This window comes from Tinamus guttatus, unplaced genomic scaffold, assembly GCF_059628265.1.
Source record: "Tinamus guttatus ecotype Peru unplaced genomic scaffold, ASM5962826v1 Tinamus_guttatus_pri_ptg000503l, whole genome shotgun sequence".
Lineage (NCBI taxonomy): Eukaryota > Metazoa > Chordata > Aves > Tinamiformes > Tinamidae > Tinamus > Tinamus guttatus.
Window position 1 is genome coordinate 4597413 of NW_028289037.1, and position 21126 is coordinate 4618538.

General features: G+C 34.4%; 1 protein-coding gene across 5 annotated transcripts in view; it reads right to left on the bottom strand.

Annotated features, from left to right (window-relative positions):
- Positions 1 to 907: 907 nt before the first annotated feature.
- The window catches only part of DGKB (diacylglycerol kinase beta), a 326104-nt gene continuing 305885 nt past the window's right edge, over positions 908 to 21126 (bottom strand). For all 5 annotated transcript variants that reach the window (XM_088533501.1, XM_088533498.1, XM_088533500.1 and 2 more), the window contains 3 exons: positions 14039 to 14159; positions 11986 to 12046; positions 908 to 2207 (listed from right to left, as the gene is read on the bottom strand). In XM_088533501.1, coding sequence (XP_088389627.1) covers positions 2100 to 2207; positions 11986 to 12046; positions 14039 to 14159 — 290 coding nt within the window. In that variant the 3' untranslated portion in view covers positions 908 to 2099. The remainder of the gene's footprint in view (positions 2208 to 11985; positions 12047 to 14038; positions 14160 to 21126) is intronic.

A 21126-nucleotide genomic window follows, 5' to 3' on the forward strand; every position in this document is an offset into this window, starting at 1 on the left:
CTCTATACTTATGTATGTTTACAGTTAAGAACTCCATCAAATGCTTTCTTCTGAGTATACGTGTGCGTGCATTATACAGGAAAAGTATAGTTTCTCTCCTATAATAACTGTAATTGTCAACACCACTGGACCCAATAATGGTGAATTATAAGATCTTAGTTTTAGCAAATAATTGCCATTGTGTTTTTCTACCTAATGCTGAATGCAACATTAATTGTTTTTTACCTCCTAATGTTTACAGAACACTGACTGCATATTTCAAAGACATAATCCTTACCAACTATATACTGGCTTTTATTTCTGTGTCTTATATATAAATTAGGATTTTGTTGAATATCGGATATTGAGGAACAAATGACAGCAACTTTATTTAAATACATGCACAGTACCGTGCGCTACAGAATAATGAAATATTGTTTTTTATGGGTGAATGAATCAATAGAAAAATAGATTTAATAAGTCATTAACACTTTAAAGTCTAGATAAAAGTGTGAGAAAACTGATAAGTCATGCATTTCAAGCAAAGTTGTATCTTTTTCTGTTTTTTTTTTGATGAAATCTCTGATAACTTAAGACGTGCAGAGATGACGAGTAGGTCATTCTAAACAAAGACCAGTGTTAAGACTGCACAAAAAGTTTTTATTGAGGCTGTATGTTTTTATGCAAAATTGAAAAAAGTTGCCATTTTTGGACTTCCTTTCAACATTAAACAGTGCTGTGCAAACCTCAGACAAATCCCTGCAGTATGATTTCTATGTTCTTAGGAAGTCTCTCAGAGGCCTAAGAAAGCAAAACCTGAACAACTGCCTCCCCAAATCTTTATACGAAATGCTTTGATCCTAGACATCAGACGATAATAGGGGACTAGGTAACAATTTATATCTTTTCCTTAAGAGACTAATTTAGAGGATGAGTAAATTATGGATAGTATAAATTTATAAATAATAATGACAATAAAATTAGATATCACTTTAATTTTTCAGTATGTGTCTCTGCCTGCCAACTTATGAAACGAATAAAAAATGAGCATTATATGCAATTAATTTAATGTTTTTCCTACGCCAGCATTTGTCTGGACATTGCCAAGGTAATCAAAAGAACTGTAAATTTTCAGAAGTGAGTCTACTTCAGTGAGCTTGATTAATTATGCATTAACCCATTTCTCTGAAGCATCCTTCACTAAATCTTTGGTGGGAAATGCTCTTTATTAGGCATGAGCTTTGGTTATTTGTGTGCATACACACTGTACTATCGGTCAATATGTAGAATGATTTGAAGTTTTCCATGTCAAAGAGATTTATTGCTTCTTACAATAACTTTAGTGTTTCAGCAAACAGTGCCAATGATGAATTTTGCAAACATTACTACCTTCGTGCTTCGTAAGATCTCCTTAGTTCTGTAGCTTTTGCTCAAACTTGCTTTTGACTTCCAGTCTTGAAAAAGCCTTTACAAGAGTAAACAGTCACGTGAATACTGCACGCATGGGAGTTCAGTTAAGTGTTTTCTGTAGGTGCAGTTACTCATATACATATGACAAATCAGAATAAGATATATGATTTTAATACTTAGCTGAAAAAAAAAAAATTCTCAGTGTAGAAAAAAAAAAGTGAAACCAGAAGTATAGATTAATGAGATCTGTAATAAACCTTACTCTGCAATAGGTCCAATCAGTTCCTGACCTGAAAATGCTTGTCCAAGAAATATTATTGAAACTATGGCATATGATCTTTGCAGAAGAAAAAATATATATAAATGGAATTATAGAGAGAAAATCAAATTACCCATGGCATTCTCTTCCCATATTCCATGGCGGAATTATCCCACAAATTAGTAAATGGTAATGCATGCAACAAAAAATATGCTGTATCACTTTATGTAAACATCTGCTTTCTTCATGCAAAATGCCTACAAAACTGTGACAATATATATATTTTTTCTAATAGCATAGTTTTACATTAGCTCAGTCACAGAAACTGTTAAACTAAAATCCTTGATTTTGCAAGTGGAAGATATTCTAAAACTCTTGAAAGATTTCCAGCATAAATTATGCCAAAGCCCAACACAGCTAATTGTTTTTCTAAAAACTAAACTACATAGGCTTATTCCTTGGTGTGGTTCCTTGTTCTTTTGATGATAGAAGAGAAAAGACCAGTTTTTGGAGGTGGTCCCATCAACATGGGTGCTTGGTTCTTGTGGGTTATTTTAATCTGAGGGAAGAAAGAAGAAAAATAGAGTTATCCCTAGAGCTAGTTCAATTTCTATAAACATCCAAATAACAAACATCCAAAATACCTGAGCCATCTTTAAACCATCTTTCAATGTGAGTCCTGAACCATCTTCATTTAGCTGAAGATGAAAGGATCTGTGTTTTTTGTGAATGATACTACATACGCAATAAGCTAATTGCATGATCATTGTTATCACAAATACTTTAAATTATATTCAAAGTCAATAGTATGAATTATACATTATGAAATACATGCCAATATGTGATCCTAGTTTTGGGGTGTGAGATTCATTGCTAGCTGTTGAATAATTTACATATCTATAAGGTAATTTTAATTTAAAAGCTGGAAAGGACAAACATGCCGACAGACCAACTTGTTGCTTACTATTAAGGCATAAGCTGTATCTTTGCATGCTTTAATTATAAATCTAATTGTGCTGTACTTCTAACACAAGACACTGCTTGATTTCAAAATAACCATTATGAATGAAAGTCAAAAATTAACACACAAAAAAGGTCAAGAATTATGAACTAGCATTGTAATTTGTTAATTAATTGGCAATAGAATAGACTCAAATATTGAAAAGCCTTCTTAAAATACTTTACGAGACTGCTCTAAAGCCACCCATTTTGATTTCTTTGATATAAAACTACGAATCACCTTAAATGAGACAACCTTAAAGTAGATTATGTCTGCAATTTTCTCTAATTCAAGTCTAAATTAGAGAAGACATTTTATGAATGTATGCTATGCTCAAAGCTAATTGAAAGCAATTATCAAAGTGGCATTTTGTCTGTGACTTTAAGATACATTGTAAGATAATAAATGATTCTCATTATGTAATAAAAAGGTCACATCTTGCCTTTGGGCTAGTGATGCTAAGAGTTTTTCAAAAGCAATCCGAGACATTTTCTTTAGTGAACTACGACTAATACAAGAACCATCACTTATTAAATATCAGTTGTCACCTGCACAGTACCCACATCAGAGATGGGTATTTCCTTCAAGAAGAAACACCACCTCATTAAAAACTGGAAAAATATATCTCTTAAAGTGCATACCTGACATTTTCAAGTTAAAATGAATATGCTTCACTTGTCATTCACTAATAGTAATGAAACAAAAAATGTATGTCACGTGCAGAGGTTCATTAAAATATAGATCAGGATATTTCTTGGGGTGGAAATCTACTTAACAGTCTAGAGAGAGAGAAACATAAAAATCAGAGTAGGTTTGTTTAACTATATGATAGCTTTTATTCTCCAAATGTTAATTTTCATGGCACCTTAGTTCATTAGTCTCATATTTCAGATGTGACTTCTTTTTGTCAACATTCTTCGTTAATATCAAATTTAGTATATCATTTTTTGGCAACCTAAATTATATTCACAAAGAAAATAAGTCCTGCTTTCAAGGATTGGCGTAAACATATTTTCTCACAAGAAATTCTGCTTCAGGCATGACTTTTGAAGCCAAATCTGTAATTGGGATAAATTGGCATTACTCCATTGATGTCACTTTATACCAGCTGATGATCTGGTCCTGGAAATCCTCAAAGATTTCTCTAATTTCCTTCATAAGACATACTCTGGGGCTCAGAAATAGTGATGACATCAACCAGAACCTAAGGATCAATACATAAAGTAATGTGCAGCTGCTGTGAGTAAATTCTTTGAGAGACATGAGGGCTCAGCATATTGCAAGATTTGGCCATGATGAGGCAATAGGGATGTCCTCAAAATTTCCTCTTAGAGGTAATTTCATTGTAATTCTTCAAATGAATAAAAGAGCAGGGCACAAGGACGGCTTTAGGCGTGGTGAAGTAATCCCGAGACCTCATACAGATTGCGTGTTGGATTGGGGCTGTTCAGTGCTGCTGAGGATGAATGCAATTACATATTGAGAAAATATTTATCATTTGTAATGTTCTTTTTTGGCTTGAGCCATCTGTTTCAGAGACCATGACCTCTTCAGTATGTTGTATCCTATCAGCTGAGATCAGCTAAGATGCCTGAACATGATTAAGCACTCGTGAACATGAGAAAGGAGTCCTATATACATTTCTCCGAGGCATATTTTTGACTGTTACAAACTGGCATGGTTCCACTAGTTTCAAGTACACATTATGTGCTGAAAATACAAAAATAAAATGTAAACTTAAAGTACATATTTTATCTATCCTTGGTAGCATAAGTTAGTGTTGCATTAGTTAGCAATGATAATCACTTATTTCTTTGATTTCCTGCTGGAAGAATATAGATTAAAAAACAATACTTATGTGATAAAAAGAGATCAGCATGCTTGTAATACACTTTGTATTTACTGGACCATAGAATTACTTTTTCTGAAAGACACTAATTTTGTCTTTCTCAAGATTCTCAGGTACTGTGTTTCTGACCTGGACTCTTGCATCTGCATCTCTTTTCATACTAGTGGCAATGTCAGAGTTGGTGATGTGAGTTTGGGGGAATAAGTGAAAAATGAAAGTACACACTTTCAGACAGGAGGCAGTACTAAGAGTATCCAAAAGAAAAAATAGTCTTCTGGATCAAAAGAAGGGAAGTAGCACTGAGGACTTAAGAGTGCTGAACGGGGAACTGACATGGACAAAAAAAAAATTCAGTTGTGAGTAACCAAAATCTAGTTAAATTAAAAAGAAAAAATGGTATCTTATTGAGGCCACTTATAGCTTTGTGTAGATTCTACATTTGTTTAAATGAAGACTGATTTTTACCATTCACCTTCTCTGCCTTGTTCAGCAATCAATCTCATGTCTCTGCATTAGAAACATAATTTTAAAAGCTTTAAATGAGACCCATTATTATTATGATTTTGATTTTCCTTTTCCCTAGATTAATCTGTATACAAAACTGATTCAAAACAAAAGATATGTAGTGAAAAAAATTGCTCAGAAAAAAAAAAAAAACAAACCTCAGCACAAAGCTCGCATATTTTTAGCAACTGACTATACCCTGGCAGAGTCATACAAAATACTATGTAGTTCTGTGAATTTTGGAGAATAGTTACTCAGTTTTATTGAAAATATGGAATAATACACAAAAATAAGGAGAGTGTTCTTAAACATAAATTAAGGGGAGAGTCTGAAGTGTGTCTGGAGGAAAAAATCTAACACTTTTATATGGCACATGTTTATATTTAAAAACATGAGAGATATAGAAATAACAAAATTACATTTAGAAGGAAAGTAAATAGCCAAAATAATTGCTAAGATGTCATGGATTTCTGTTGAAAGCCTGATGTACAACATTATATGTTAAACTCAAGCTGCTGAAGCCAATGGCAAAACTCCCATTCACTAACCGATGCCAAGATTTTATTCTATGAGTTCATGATCATGGAAATTTAAAGGACTGTTTTATCTAGTAAATAGATTTAGCAGAAAAATACTGCATTTGCAATTTTAAAATCACCTTTGCAGTATTAGAAAATGTGTCTGATGATATATTTGTGGGAAGGAAAACTAGATCCAATTAAAAAAGAGCATAATTCTTAAAAGTAGAGATGGTAATAGCTCCCTATTCAAAGAGAAGAAATTTTCTAATAAAGGAGAAGCCTGAGTTTGTGACAGTAAATATGTTTATAAAGGCATAAAATGGATATTTATTTGTTTCAGAAGCAGGACAGAATTTCAAACTGTGCTTTGAAGCCACATTAATACAATGCGTTCACCATATAAAATGCACTGAGCATTAATAATTTGAAAGAAATTACCACATCTTTTAGATCAATCAGTTTTCCTTTTATGTTCACTCTTCTACAATATGTGCTGGTTACATATATGTTTCTCACTTGACAGAATGCCTATAAGCTTTATATTATTAAAAAAATACGGTGCTATAGGTACTAACAGGAATGACAACAGGAAACAAAACAGAGTTAATCAATTCTGTTTATAATATTTCAATCAAAGTTAGAGAAACTATATCATTTCTGAATTTTAAGAAGAGAAGTATGAATTGAAAAATAAAAAAAAGTTTAAGCTGGATCTGTATTTCAGGACATCTGTATTTGTTCCATGTTTCCAGCGGAGTTTGGCTGTTGGCAGGTTTGATGGTAGAAGGGTTTCCCACAGTTTAGATGTCCATAAATTACTCCTATCCTTTATGGGAAATGCATGGATGTGACACCTCCGTATAACAGGAGATCCAAATACTTCTACCTACCTCAAAGTGATCAAGTGCTGCACTGGACATCATGAAGGGAAGAAGAGATATAGAATGTGGGCAGTGTTAAAATAAATAAATAAATAAATAACCTGTGACTTGTCTTATGAGGCATTTGGTCAAATCTCTCAGACTGGATCAGATCTAGACTGGAGGTTTTAAATATAGCATTATGCAACACATCTTTTAAATAAATTTCTTAACAATATTATTGTGCAAAGTGCAATCAAATCTAATCAGTTTGGCATTAATTAAGCTCTAATAATATACTCTAGTCTCTCTCCTAAGTAGTGTGATCCGTTTCCCCTTCACACAGGTAGATTGGAAAACATTACGGTGTCATCATAATTTTTAAACATACTGAGAAAATGACAGAGCTGCAAAATTAAAATAAATGATTAATGGCATTTTTTTCATGTTTTATACTAATAGGTATCACTGAGGTTTTAAATTAATAGAGCTGTCAAGCTCAGGGTTGTTACAGATCCAGTGCAGAACAAAAATGGAAATTATGTATTCCACAGACACCTAAAGATGACACTTTGGAATATTTTAAATTTTAATTAGTAGGTGCAATTGTTTTTTCCCCCTTTCCCGCTTAAACCACTGCAAATTAATTGGCAATTAGTCACAACTAATTCTTTTCTTAACAATCTGAACTGGAAAGAAAGGTACATTACACATTAACATATTTGTCTGGGGGTGCAGAAAGCACACATGCAGTAAATTGCTTTGTCAATTACAAAAACTACTGTTGTGAAATTAGGAAAAAATATGCATAGGTAAACAAAACTAATTAACGTGCAGTGTACCTCTGAGCACAAAAAATAATGCCCAGGTACAAAATAAATTGTTAGAACTTTGGAAAAGCACTCTGGCCTAGAGACAGAATTGTATGCATGTTGTTACTCAAAAGAAGGGAGAAAGCTACAATATTTAATTACAACATCTAAAACTTTTCCTACACATCCATTTATAGCTTAACTATGTAATAACAGCCTGATATGCTACCAACATCAGCCACTGTAGCTACCACTCAGTTCCTCTTCACCCTAAAGAAACAGATACAAAAGTTTCATTTTATACTTAAAAAAAAAAAAAAAGACAAAAAAACTCATTAAAAATTGTCATGGAAAAAGCATACTTTACAGATTGACAGGCTAGAAAACAGCTGCAGATTCCTCATGCCATCTATGGGGTGTAGAAGCCAATGGAGCTTCATAAAAGCAGATCTGTGATTTCCTTTTAGCTTTCTCACACAGTTCTGCCATATTGTCAATATGACGGCAAGCTTTTCTGGTTTTAGCTCTTGTTTCTCTCTGGACTTACGAGACAAGCAGGTTCAGGAGGTGCTCTGTGCCTCGATTCAACACATTTTGAAGGACTAAAGAAAAGGCTAGAAAGAAATCATATTCTGAAATTTTATTTTTCAGTTTCAACATTAAATGTCTTACCAGAAATTTACCTTTCAGTAAGTAATTCTAAAAATACTATTAGACAAAAGGTATACAATATGTTTTGCTTTGGATGTCTATGAAACTGTATTTCTGCAAACCATTAAAATGGTTGCAGATGGTTTTCCCTAGCTTCATTCCTTCACTCAGGCAATATTCTTGCATACTCTATGAACAGTTCTTCCTTCCATTTGTAATCTAATGATGTTAGCAGCTTGAGGCTCTTTCAGACGTGATGCCAACCAAGCAGGAACAGATGAAAGAACTGAAATCACAGCTATTTCTAATTAAGACAGCATATTCTTATATATTTTTCAAAATAATGCTAAGAATTTATGTACTTAAATTGAAAGATTTTTTTTCTTCTAAAAAAAAAATGTAATGGATGAAGCTAGAAGTTAATCAAATTAACTTGAGAGACTCTGAAGTTTCATTGCTATTAATGACCTGCTTTGAGATCAGGTGAAACCATAGATATCTTCCATGTTGCTATATTTGTCTAGGAGAGCTCTGATAGAATTTCCTCCTCAGCTAATCAGACAAGATGTTTAACATAACATTAACATTATCATCTTTCCTTCTCCCAAAGACTCTTCTATAAAAAAAAACAGTGAAAACAATACAATTTGACATTCAGGTTCTGCATCTTATTATACCAGAGCAGAGTGACTTTGTCAGACCCTGCAGCCTGCATCTATTCAACACACTGAAAATTCTGGATGGTTGGATGTCTAGAGCAGGGCAATTCACATTTTTAAGTGGGGAAAGAACAAGCAAGATGCACTTCTGCCTTTTTAGGGATGCTAGTAACATGTGCAATAGAAGATGGTAAAACATGGGTAATGAAGCACACTACTTTTTTTAGCACTAAAGCAAATCACAGAAAAGAAAAATCACCACTCACACAAGTTTTGAGGCATCACTGCATTATCTATTGCATCCCACAATACTCTCCAGTATAGCCTGTCACGTTTGGAGGATGTGGTCTTTATATGTTTGAGAGGGACAGCTACCTGTATAACATTTTCCAGTCAGAATGGAGAAGTAGCGGAGCTGACCTTGTTAATTCCATTCTCACATCAACAGGAAATAAACTTGTGCTGATGTCATCCCATACATAACAGGGATTTGATACAGAACTTGTTTTCCTTAGTCTGCCTAATGGAATCAAGCCGGAGAATTTTGGTCTGGTCAAACCAGATTGAAAAATCACTTGCAAGATATGAATGATACGAATGAGAAACAGAAAAGAAACAGAAAAGGTCTTCTGAGTGTAACCACTTGAACCTAGGGACAGAACGGAATCAATACTTGTTGAAACAATTAATTTATTTCTCACTCCAATCTTTGTAATTTTTGTATCCCAACTGCTGAACTCCAGTGACACTGAAGGTATATGTCACTGAAGGTACACACACACCTTGTCTCAGAGAGATCTTACAAAACCAGCTGGGATTGAGAGACTGTAGACTTGAGTCCAAAATAGCCTCACTGGTGGCAAGACCCGAGCATCATCACACTTAGTTTGAGGATAAATGCTACAGCAGTAGCATAATGCACAGCTCCTATGTAGTGTCTTTAGGTTCCTTCACACCTTACAGAATCATTCACAAGAGCCAGTGCCCCAATACACCTAATGATACCTAAAGATTCTCAGTCTTGTCCCTCAGTGCAGTTTAGATATATGATTGACAAATATGCACACAGATGGCTGTCTACAGATCCAGATACAGGAGGGGCTTCCCTGTTCACTGGATCACCATACTAGAATAAACCATGGGTTATTTCAACAACTATACTGCTAGTATAGGCTAACATTAGCCTATAATAATAAGCATTCTCTTCAACATCCTACATATAAATATGTGAGTCCAGAGATAGCAGGAGTCTCACCACCTGATATCTGAACCACATCACAGTTCATGATGTATGAGTGCTAGCAACTCTATATAGGGGCCTCAGTTCTTTGTAAGAGATAGGGAAATATATTTCCTAAGAGAAGAGGGAAAAAAAAGGGAAAAAAAAAGAGGGAAAAAAGGAAAAACACACTTTCATGTGTTTCTTACAAAACATAAGTCACGGATCTCTATATCCAGTCATCAAGATTTCCTCCCTTTAAAAACTAGTAATTGCTCATTCACTTGTAGATATTTCCTGGAAAAAATGCTTTTGTCTGTCAAGAAGGCAAAAGCTCATGACTCTCATATTGTTCTTGTCATATTTTTTTTTCTGAAATTTGAGCTCTTGCAAGTTCAAATAACTGGCTACATAGCTACACTTAAAAATGTGTTTTGATTTTATATTTTCTTCAGACTCTGGAATACACATCACTGAGAGACCATGCCTAACTCCCGTTCATCACCCATGTGACCAAATACACTTTGGCTGTCAAAAAAAGCCCTCTCCAAAGCACTCATATGTGTGTGCTTACTTTCTCACCTGAGAGAAATCTAACATCCACCTTTGGTATTATTGCAGGAGGATTTCCTAGTTACTCTGCAAAGAGCCTTAAGGAATAATTCTAGCATGGTTGGAATTGTAACCAGGAGAAGTCAGGTCAGAACATAGATGTTTTTTTCCTTCCTTATCTAAATTCATGGTGGAGCAATACTGTAAATGAATAGTTCTCGTATTTCCGTCTCAGATGTGTTTTGCTTTCACATAAGATGCATTTGCCTGGTTCTCACTGCAGGATGTGAGAGGCTTGCCGTAGACAATTAGAATTCAACCTTTGCTTTGACCGTCTTTTTCTTTTTTTTCTTTCCTTCCTTTTTTTTTTTTTTTTTTTTTTTCTTCTTGGTGTAGCCTGGGATTTTACTTTGCAGGCAAAATTCAAGCAAGTAATCCAGTATCCTGGTATGGAGAATTACCACTTCTCCGGTGGAATGCCTTCCCACCTGTTACATTGTCCTATAGACTGCTAGGCTACCATAATTCATCTATTTAAAATGATAGGTTTTCTGTAGTGAAATTTACTAAAATAGCACATTAAAACATGCTACTATGACTACATTCAACAATAATGAGCTTAAACTTCTTCAACACTGTCTTAAACTTCTCAGCCTCTCTAACTTACTAGAGAGGGACCATAACCTCCCTTTTTGAAGCTACATTTTGTTTCTTTGTCTAATAAGAGTTATTCAAAGAATTTGCTCTGAGCAACCTCCTCCCCACTCGAGGAGGAATGGATTTCTCCTTCCTTTTTACTTGCACTCCTATCATACACGTGGATACTGAAACACCATCATACAAGATTATGAGTTGAAACACAGGAAGGTCTACCTCCATATGAGGAAGATTGTCTTTCCCTGTGAGGGTGACTGAGCCCTGGAACAGGCTGCTTGTGGAGTCTCCTTCTCTGGAGATCTTCTAAAACGGCCTGGATGCCACCCTGTGCCACGTGCTCTAGGTGTCCCTGCTGAAGCAGGGCGGTTGGAGTAGGTGATCTGTAGAGGTCCCTTCCAACCTCAACCATTATGTGATTCTGTGAGATTAATTTCTTTCCCTTCTCTTTTAAACTGTAGGGTTTTAATCATTATTTATCTTGTATGATTCAATCAGCACATTCAAGACTTCATCTTTAAACAGAATGGTCTTACTATGAGCTCTCTAAGGTAAGTGAAAAGTCTTCCTAAATTTTATAAGAGTTATTAGTCACACACATTTTAACACCATAACTAACATCAGGTCTTCCCCAGCAATCAATAGAGTATAAATGTGGTCCTTCATCACAAAAAAAAATAGATAAGTCTAGGTAACAGGATGCTAAGACTGCGCCCTGTAAGCATTTTCCAAAGCTTTGAAATAAATGATATCATAATAATGCCTGTGTTTTTATTCCATCCAAATCTGTGGGAAAAACATCGTGATTTATTAAAAACGCAGTGGATATGAACCATATTAGAAGGCTGTGTGTAGATGTTACTTAGATAAAATAAATGAATATTGATGGCAATGGTTTCCATTTTAATGAGAAATATTCCACTTCTATCACTTAAGAAGTGAAATTAAATAAATCAGCAAATATTTGTTTTGACTATTGTCATTTCAGTGCCATAAAAATAATTCTGAATTTGCCTTTTTGTTCAATGCTGTTCTCAGGGATAAGAGTATACTTACTGTGCAAGGCGTCTGCATCCAGGGTTCCCCATCTATCTGCATAGGCAGAGACTTGCTGGTCCTAAAGAAATATATTTCATTGTGTAAGTAGAAGCAACAAGACAAAATTGATAAATTGACATATTAAAGAGACATATATATGATGGCATAGGCACATATAATCCTGATTTACCCTAAACTTCTGTATAATCTCTGGTTTCATGAAAGATGCTTATAAAATTAATCCTTTTAGTAGACTGCATAAACAAGCCTTAGCTTCATTTTTAAAAAAACAGTGAACACTCACACATCTTGCTACTAATATGCTACTCTCTCATGGGAGAATAGCCTGTAATTTGTGAAATAAACAGTGAATTAAGCAAAAAAACACATCAGGCATAAGCTGTACTATCTGAAAAGACAAAATCTCTGCTATTTGTGGTACCTTTGACTGCTGTAAAGGAAATAAGCAATATACCTTAGCTCTACCACCAATATTTACCAGAACTTCCAAAGATGTTTCCAGGTTTTTGTTTAACCCTGGGTTAGATACAGCACTCACATAACATGTGATAATTTTACTATATTCAGAGGCTTTAACTTACCATGTTAAAAACTCAAAGTTTTAGTAGAGGGACACTGATTTTAACATAGAGCTTCAGCCAATGTTCCATGTATACTTTTGGACAACACATTAAGAAAAGTATAGACAAATTAGATACAAAATCAAAGGGATGATCTTTTGGGGTTTCTTACAACCCTGTATATCTGTGTTACAATGGTTTCTGTGCAGGTCTGTTGGAAATAATATGACTAAATAGCAGGAGAAAAACAAGAATCAGTTCTGTGCTCATGAAGGTCAGAAGATATTCTCGCTTAGACACTGACAGTCTATGGGCTTAATCACTGCCATCTATGGGCAATAATAGATGAAGTGAAGAATAGGCAATGAACCTTCACTTCGTATCTTGAGAAGGGTGTACTGGCAGTCCTGCAACATGACAGAATACTCCGAAGTCAACACCACCCCATTCTTCAAGAGATTCTCAAAAGAACATCATACTGTTCAGAACATCCTACTTATTTTCTTCAAGTTTTGATTAATGCTTTTGCTTAATGATTTTATTCCTAATTTTAGGCTGCTTATATTTTATAGCTTATCATTCTATTAAAATTTTGAACTTATATTTAGCTTTTAACAATAAGATTTCCATGCAAAACATTTCAGGATCACAGAAGGAAGGTCTGAATAATGACGTAAATTCCTTCCTCATGTCTGCTAGTCCTGAAAAATCCTTAATGTCTCTCTTTCCCTGTACTTATCTAAAAGTTAGATTTTTTTTAATTATTATTATTATTACTACTTATTTATTTATTTATTTATTTCTGCTTACGAGCTAACCTAGATTTCCAAACTGTAAATGTTCTGGTCGCTTAGTAAATGGTAAAATACAAGTAAATTAGTGTGATACATTGTTCACAGCTTACACATACTAACACTTTTATTAACAGTGATTTGTAAGTGTTCAGTAAATAACAAAGAAATTAAAACCAGAGAACTTTGACTTCCAAGAATCAAAAATGTGCTTTACAAATACTAATTACGTGCTACTATTCCCTGGTGAGGATTGCATTAGAAATTGTTTAAAATATGTTAAAGTGTTGTTAAATGACTTTTTTTGCTCAAAATTGCCCAGAGTCTATGTCAATAACAAACCCCAGGATATTCATGCCGTACTCTTTCTGCCCCACCTGCTTGATGATATTTCCTCATAAGATGAAATGAGAGTTGAATACCCATAAAGTAAATGTAAGCTCCTTCTTTCTAGATTTTTGATGCATTTAAAGAAAGGAAAATGTATGGGCATAGAATAGAAATGGAAAAAATATTTCTTTGACAAATTTTCCTTGAACATATTGTAAATTACTCTTATTTAATATATAACAATAATACTTTCATAAGCAACAAATAGAGTAATCATGATTGCTAAACAATGAGAGAAATTGAAATAGTAACATCTAATACATTCCAGTTTTACTGCAGTAGTATAGAGCAGATCAGAGTGGACAGTACCTGATGACAACAGATGAGCACTGGGCAAGTCGCCTTCCAGCACTTTTCAGGCCTGTGTATATCTGACCCATCTCCATAGCTCCTTCCAGACCAACAACTTCCACAAGTTGGTCACTTAGGTCTGAAAAAGTTGAAAATTGTTGCATTAGAAAAAATATTTTGTCTAGAAATGATTTTGACAGTGGTCATTCAAACCAGTAAAAATTTTTTTCAGAAGACCAGTTGATAAAGGAAAAAAAAAAGGATGAGGTGAACAGAACTGGCAAAAGTGATAAAGGCGATGATTCTTAAGCAGTTTTAAGGCTGGGCACATGTAAGCCTATCATCACACTTTTCAAAAATATCCTGACCAAAATGATTCTACAATGCAACGATATTCCTTGTGGTTAATTTTAATTCATACAGAATTAATAATTTTTGTATAGGAGAAAACAGAAAGACTCTCATTTGTTTACCTGAAGCACACTGAGTGAGAAGTCTGCATTTTAGAAATTTATGGTCTGTGTTGTTTCGAGAGACATTTAAGTCTCTTGTAGAGACTCATGTAGAGTCCATATCCTAGACACTATTGGAATCTCTTCTATACAATTCCTTTAAAAACAGTGTGTACAACTCGAATGCAGCCTTTATGTGTGCATGCATTATGAGAGCCTTTAATTACAGGATTATGTACTATTTTTTGCTCAACATTTTTTCCTCAATAAATGCATTCAATGCAAAGATTAAACTGCAGAATTAAATTTTTATCAACAGCTATTCATCTAGGTCTTCTGAACTTTGGAGTGGTTGTTTGCACCCACTTACATATTTTTGTTTTACATTGCTGTTCAATTACATAGCATTTTGGCATTAAACTTTGAAAAATATTTTAAAAACATAATGCTCCTAGCAAAATAAATACTAGTTTGTTTGATTTCAAGGAGAAAGGACAAATTCTCTCTAGAATTTTAGATACAGAGATAAAAAGAGAAACCTGAACAGTCATACAGTAGTCTGAAACTGTCTGTTTCATTACCGACAAAGGTAATCAGAACCAAGAAGAGGATATTTTGTAAGAAAAGGTTCAACATTCTCCAGTTTAAGTTAAGGCACGAAAAAGCAGATGGACAAGGCAAAGAAAAAACGTTTAGTGTACTTTCTGTGTGGTTTATATTAATGTTTCCAAAAGATATACTATTAGTTGAAGCAGAGATGAGCTAAAATGATAGTCTATCATCACACTGAAGAACGAAAGAAAAAGAGCACACTACTTTTTGTATATTTTAAACCCTTCAACCTTTAATGAAGGTAGAATTTCATGCTAATTATCATAACTTTGAGGCAAGTCCAAAGTTTCAAAAGGAGTCTTTTCTGTTCACTACTTTGGGCTTTGAATGAAAGTAATTAAATGAAAGAAGTGCTGTTATAGGAATACATATATATGTGTGTATATATATATATATATATATATATATAAAGCAAATAGGATTTATGGTCTGGATTATACTTCTTCCAACCAGAAATACTTATAATATCCAATACCATCATCTTTACTCTTAGGTTTTCTTAATATTCCTCACTATTTTAATTTTCTTAACAGGGTGGAATCATTTTCATATGATGCAAATGAAACAGCAATAAGCCAAATTCATATCACAAAAAATAAGATGGACATTAAATTAAAATATATACTATGATGAATTTTAATTATGCTTTTTTATAGCTAGCATGACTATTACACATGTATACCTTATATTTTATGTTTGGCTTTCTGCTGAATTGTTTGTTTAAAGGATGACATTCTTTTAAAATATTTTCCTTTAAGTTATTCATATCAATTCAATCTTGACTCAGATTTAAACATCAGATTTTCCTGATATCCACAGAGATTTAATTTGAAGTCCTAATCATTTGCAAAAGCTTTTAAATTATAAAAGCACACAGAATTTTATAGATGTACTAGATCTTTAAAATGTTTCTAGCCAAGGAAATCATCAAATTTCTATTCATTGGGTTATTAGAAAATTATTTTTTTTAAGTGGGAGAATAATTAAGAACAGATTTTTTATTACTGACAGCTCAGGCAACATATGCAAGATTCGGAATACTGGCATTTGCAAAGATATAAATTTGATGCATCATTTTTCAATAGCTGTGAGATTAGTGCCAGTGACAGCAGTTAACTAAGGGCCAAATCCTGACCTTTGATCCACATCACATATCTCCAAAAATGTGGTATATTAAACACTGGAATATGTAACTGAACAATACACTTATATAACAAAAAAGTGAAGCCTTTTGAAAAACTTCACATTTGCAATGTCTCATTTCCAAAGTCGGGTGATTTTAGGACAAAATAAGTATTTTTAGCAAAATTAAATTAGACATAATCTTCCTACAGAATCAGTTAGAACTAAATCAAATGTAACTTGCAATTGATTCTGAAGACTTAAGTTAGGATTAGCTTTTGCTCCTGCTCTTGCTAATATATTTGACCTCCATGTGTCTACAGAGCCAAAACACATTTCAACATATGCTTCAACTATATTGACTTTGATAAGAACTTAGAGTGAGCAAAAGTGGAAGAATGTAGATTTTGGTGCAATTTTTCAAAGATGTTACATGGGCATGGACACTCTAGTTCAATATAAAGGGTCAAGGCATCAATGAATCTATTGTTCATAAAAGGTCCTTACCAGGGACTCTGGAAGAAACTAAGCACTCTTAAAAGAGGTCAGTTCCTCTTTTAAATTAAAAGATACAAAAAAGAAAGTCACTTTTCACTCTGGTGGAAGGTTATCACTAATTCCTCAGAAGGATCCTTGCTGGGCTCTGTACTGCTCAACACATTCTCTTAAATAACTTTGAAATAGGAGTAGATAGTGAGTTGCTGAGGATTCAGGAAAGAAAAGACAAAAGCCTATTAAAAAAGTTGTAAAGGGATTTCACAATACTGAGTAATGAGGCAAGAAAAAGGCAAGAATCCAATAAATGTAACCCAAATCCAGTGAAGGGAAACAGAAGTACACTGTTCACTCTTTCTTTCTTTCTCTTCATATATAAATGTGTGTGTATATAGTATATATGTATATACATTATATATGTGTGTATATTATATACATTATGATAGGCTTTAAGTTAATACTATCATGCAGAAATTAGTTGTGGAGTTTTTCTAGCTACTTCTATGAAAATACCAGCTTAATGCTCAATGGTGACCAAAATTCAAATATTACAACCAGTAACCCAATGCAACACAATATCCGCAGCTCTGGTCAACTCATCCATAGAAAGACATAAAATAATCAGAAATTACAAAGCAGGAAATAATGTGATATGTAGATAAATCATGCAACCCATCATGGCACAAAGATCACAGAACATTTCTGATACCGAAATGTTAAGATGAGTTAAAAAATAATTAGGCAAACTCACAAAACTTTTGATGCCATACTGAACTTTAGAAATTCCCCAAATCATAAATTGACACACATGGGAGGGCATCTTAGTGGAAGCATCGCTATAATCTTGCCCTCTTATACTTTGTTTGCAATGATACAGCATTGGCTGGTGTTAGAGGTCAGATACTGAGTTACATGAACTTGTGGGTTGACCTGGTGGGACTGTTATGGTTACCTTTTTACATATCTTATATATTTTTCTATTCAGAATAATGAATGTTGCTTTTCACTAAACAACATGTGTTGCTTAGAACAAGTTTTAACATGGATTTTCCTAACTGTGTTTGGGATATAATTCAGGAAATAATCATATTTACTTTACAGGAAAAACATCATATTTGCTAAGAGTGAGGAATTGCAGCTAACAGATACTGAGCAGCTCTTCAATCCAACCGTATCATTTAGTAACCTAAATGAAAGCTGAAGTCTCATAGGTGAAGAGTATCTTGGTATCAGTGTATGAGCAAAGTGATTTTTGACTGGTGCTTTTGGGTCCTTGGGTCAGCTTGTTCTACTGTGGGCCCAGTGAAAAGAGCTGAAGGCTCTAACTTGTTTTCCATGCGAGGGAGCCGTTAGAGTGTGTGGGAATGTTTTCACAGCACCGTGCCTCTCCTGCCCTCTTCCATAAACCCAACTACTTCACGTCTCCTCATATTAGTCCCATCAGTACACAGGGCCAGCTCTCACGGGGCAGGCGGATGTCAGCAGCTGGGGACTAGCGTGCAGAGGGGCATCTGACCCCTTCTACTCATTCCCCATGGGTGGATAAAGTCTCCAGGGAGATGCCTGCCCATTTCCTCCCATTTGGCAGCAAGAAACGAAATCCAGGCAGAAAGGAGCACAAGTGGCAGATGAAACACCGCACATGAACACAAGCCCTTTACAGCGCTTTTCCTAGTCAGACTTGGAGACCTTCAAATTTCTCAGTGAGGAGTCTACATTATCCATTAGCTTGGCATCAGCTAAACACTTCAATATTCAAAGCAAATTCACAAGAGAGTAACATGTTTGGAATTCATCTCTGAAGATAAGCAAGGAAAAAAACGAGGTAGTAGGTGGGATGAAGCACAGTGTGATTAGAAATACTGATTTACATAGAGAGTTTTCCATCTATAATGGAACTGTTTTTTATATTCAATTTATCCTTGTAATATATAAATATTGCTGTCCTGGCAAGAGATTGAATGACTCTGTTATAATTTGGGGTTACTGCACTCACTCAGGCACATTTGCATAAAAACCACTGTTGGTCAGTGGTAAATCTGCCTCTGGCAGCAGTTTGTCTTCAGGGAGAAGGGGCTCCATGCCTTACTAAATGCAATTGCACTCTAGTAATCATCATGCAGGAAGTTTTTGAGTTCCATTTAAAAAAAAAAGGAATAAGAATTTGAAATCTGGTATGATATCAGGGGATCCTTGAAAACCTTTTGAATCCAGTGCTCTGCAGCACACGAAAGCTCCAACATCTTTGTGGAAGGAAGAAAAGGAGCTTTGCCTTATGCAGGAACATGGGGCACTTTCATATGCAGAGATTGGAACGGCTGTTGTGTGAAATGCTAAGGACTTATTTAATGTCACAGTGGTGGCCTGATTTCAAATGAACATCTCTTTTCTAGATTCCTGGGTACAAAAAATCAGTATAGAGATTAATCCATACATCCTTTTTTTTGGTTTTTTGGTTTTTTTGTTTTTTTTTTTTTGTTTTCTTCTGTTTTTGTTTGTTTATTTGTTTGGTCGGTTTTCTGTTTTTTTGGAGAAGCTACCTGAAATAACATATCACTCCATATCTGTAATTGTTTATGTCAGAGCTGTACCTAGAGACCCATCTGATGACAAGGCTCTGTTATGTTACTGATTCACAGACACATAACAAGAGACAGCCCTTGTCTCCAAGAATTTATAATATAAACAAATAAAACAGACAAAGCACAGGGGAAAGAAAATATTATTTCATCCATTTTACAGAGTGAAAAGTTGTATACAGACAAATTCAGGACCTGCAAAAGATTTGTTCTCATACTTAACTGAATATATTGTGCGCAGACCCCCAAGAGTCATAACATTATTCCTACTATGTAAAGTGCACAAGTTAACAGTGTCTTGGCCAAGGTCACGCACAAGGTCTGTGGCAGTGGCTCCTAAATTTCAACCTGCTGCTTATAGAAGCCTGTTCTCCCTCTTAATATGATTTGAATGTTCAATGAAGTCCTATGCCTATAGTATTGGACCCAGTTTTGGCTATTCTGCATTGCTAAGTTTGTTTGTAAACATCAAAAGTCTGAAGTAGGCGCATACATCAATTTCATGACAGTATCAGTTTTTAAACTCAACTCTACTCTTGCCTTCATATTTTTTCCTCTTAAAATACCAAAATGAAACAAGACAAGCTAAGTCTCTTGGTGGGAGGAAAAGAAGAAATATCACTGCTGTAATTTTCACCCTACTGAGATACTCAGATACTGTGCTAATAAATAAACAGATATGTTATATACACAAACACATACATATGTTTTATATTTATGCACACATACACACATATGATATATACCCGGATAAATGCATATGTGAGAAGTAACACTGCATTTTTCCTTTGCCATATGAATTGATGATGCTCTAAGTAGTTTTAACGGGGTAAGCCTGCAAGGTGATGTTTATTGGCGGTATGTAAAATTAATACAATTAATAACATTCTGTCTCTGCTGAATTCAACCTCTCACTGACTTCAGTGAGGCCTGGATTTCACCCAATATCTTCAGTTTAGCACAGCGATTCATTCCTTGGATGGAATCATTTAACAGATACTGCTCAGCCTATTACTGCATATTGGATATTTTATATATAATAATGTCCTGCCTCTCATTAATCATTCAGTGACAAGTTTTCCAAAAAGTAGGAGGGCAAACAAAGAAGGATCAATCCCTATAATTTATAATTTTATAAAACTTTTTACAAAGGCCTCTGTGCACATTAAAACTTTTCCTTAAGTGAACTCTTTTTTTTTTTTTTTAAAAAAAAAAAAGTTCCCAAGGGGAAGGAGAAGAGAGTTCTTAATAGATACATTCTTGATTAACAGTAGAAGAAGAAAAATAGAAAAAAAAGAACAAAAACAAAACCTGGAGCATTCAAATTAAATCACTTCCATCCCAAAACTACTCCCAAATACCAGTGTTCAGATGTTCAGGTTGTCAGCATTTGAAACAAGAAGTTTCATCTTCCACTTTAGGAGATCATTATGGAAAAGTCTTTCATGGTAAAGCTTGGCAGACAAAATGTATTCTTTTTTACAGATTTATTCTTTTAATAGTTTGAGGTACAATTGCATTGAACATACTGCTGCACCAAAAAAGACCCCTATTATTTTAATCTGTATTCTTTTAAAAGTTATTTGTTCAAAAGGATTTCACTGTGTTACTCTTATACCCCCTTCATCCATCAGAACAAAAGCTGTTCTATGAAAGGAGTCTAAACTTGGACAAACCGTAAAAAAAGCAAAGTTCCTCTCTGTTTTTATCAAATTTGATTGCTGCAGCTGTTCCCAGTTTCTGTATTTTAAAAATAGCCTTATTCAGTGCCTTGTTGGCTAAAGGCCAGAGTACCATTAGAACATGCTGTACGGAAAACCTCTATTCAGTTACAGATACAGAAATA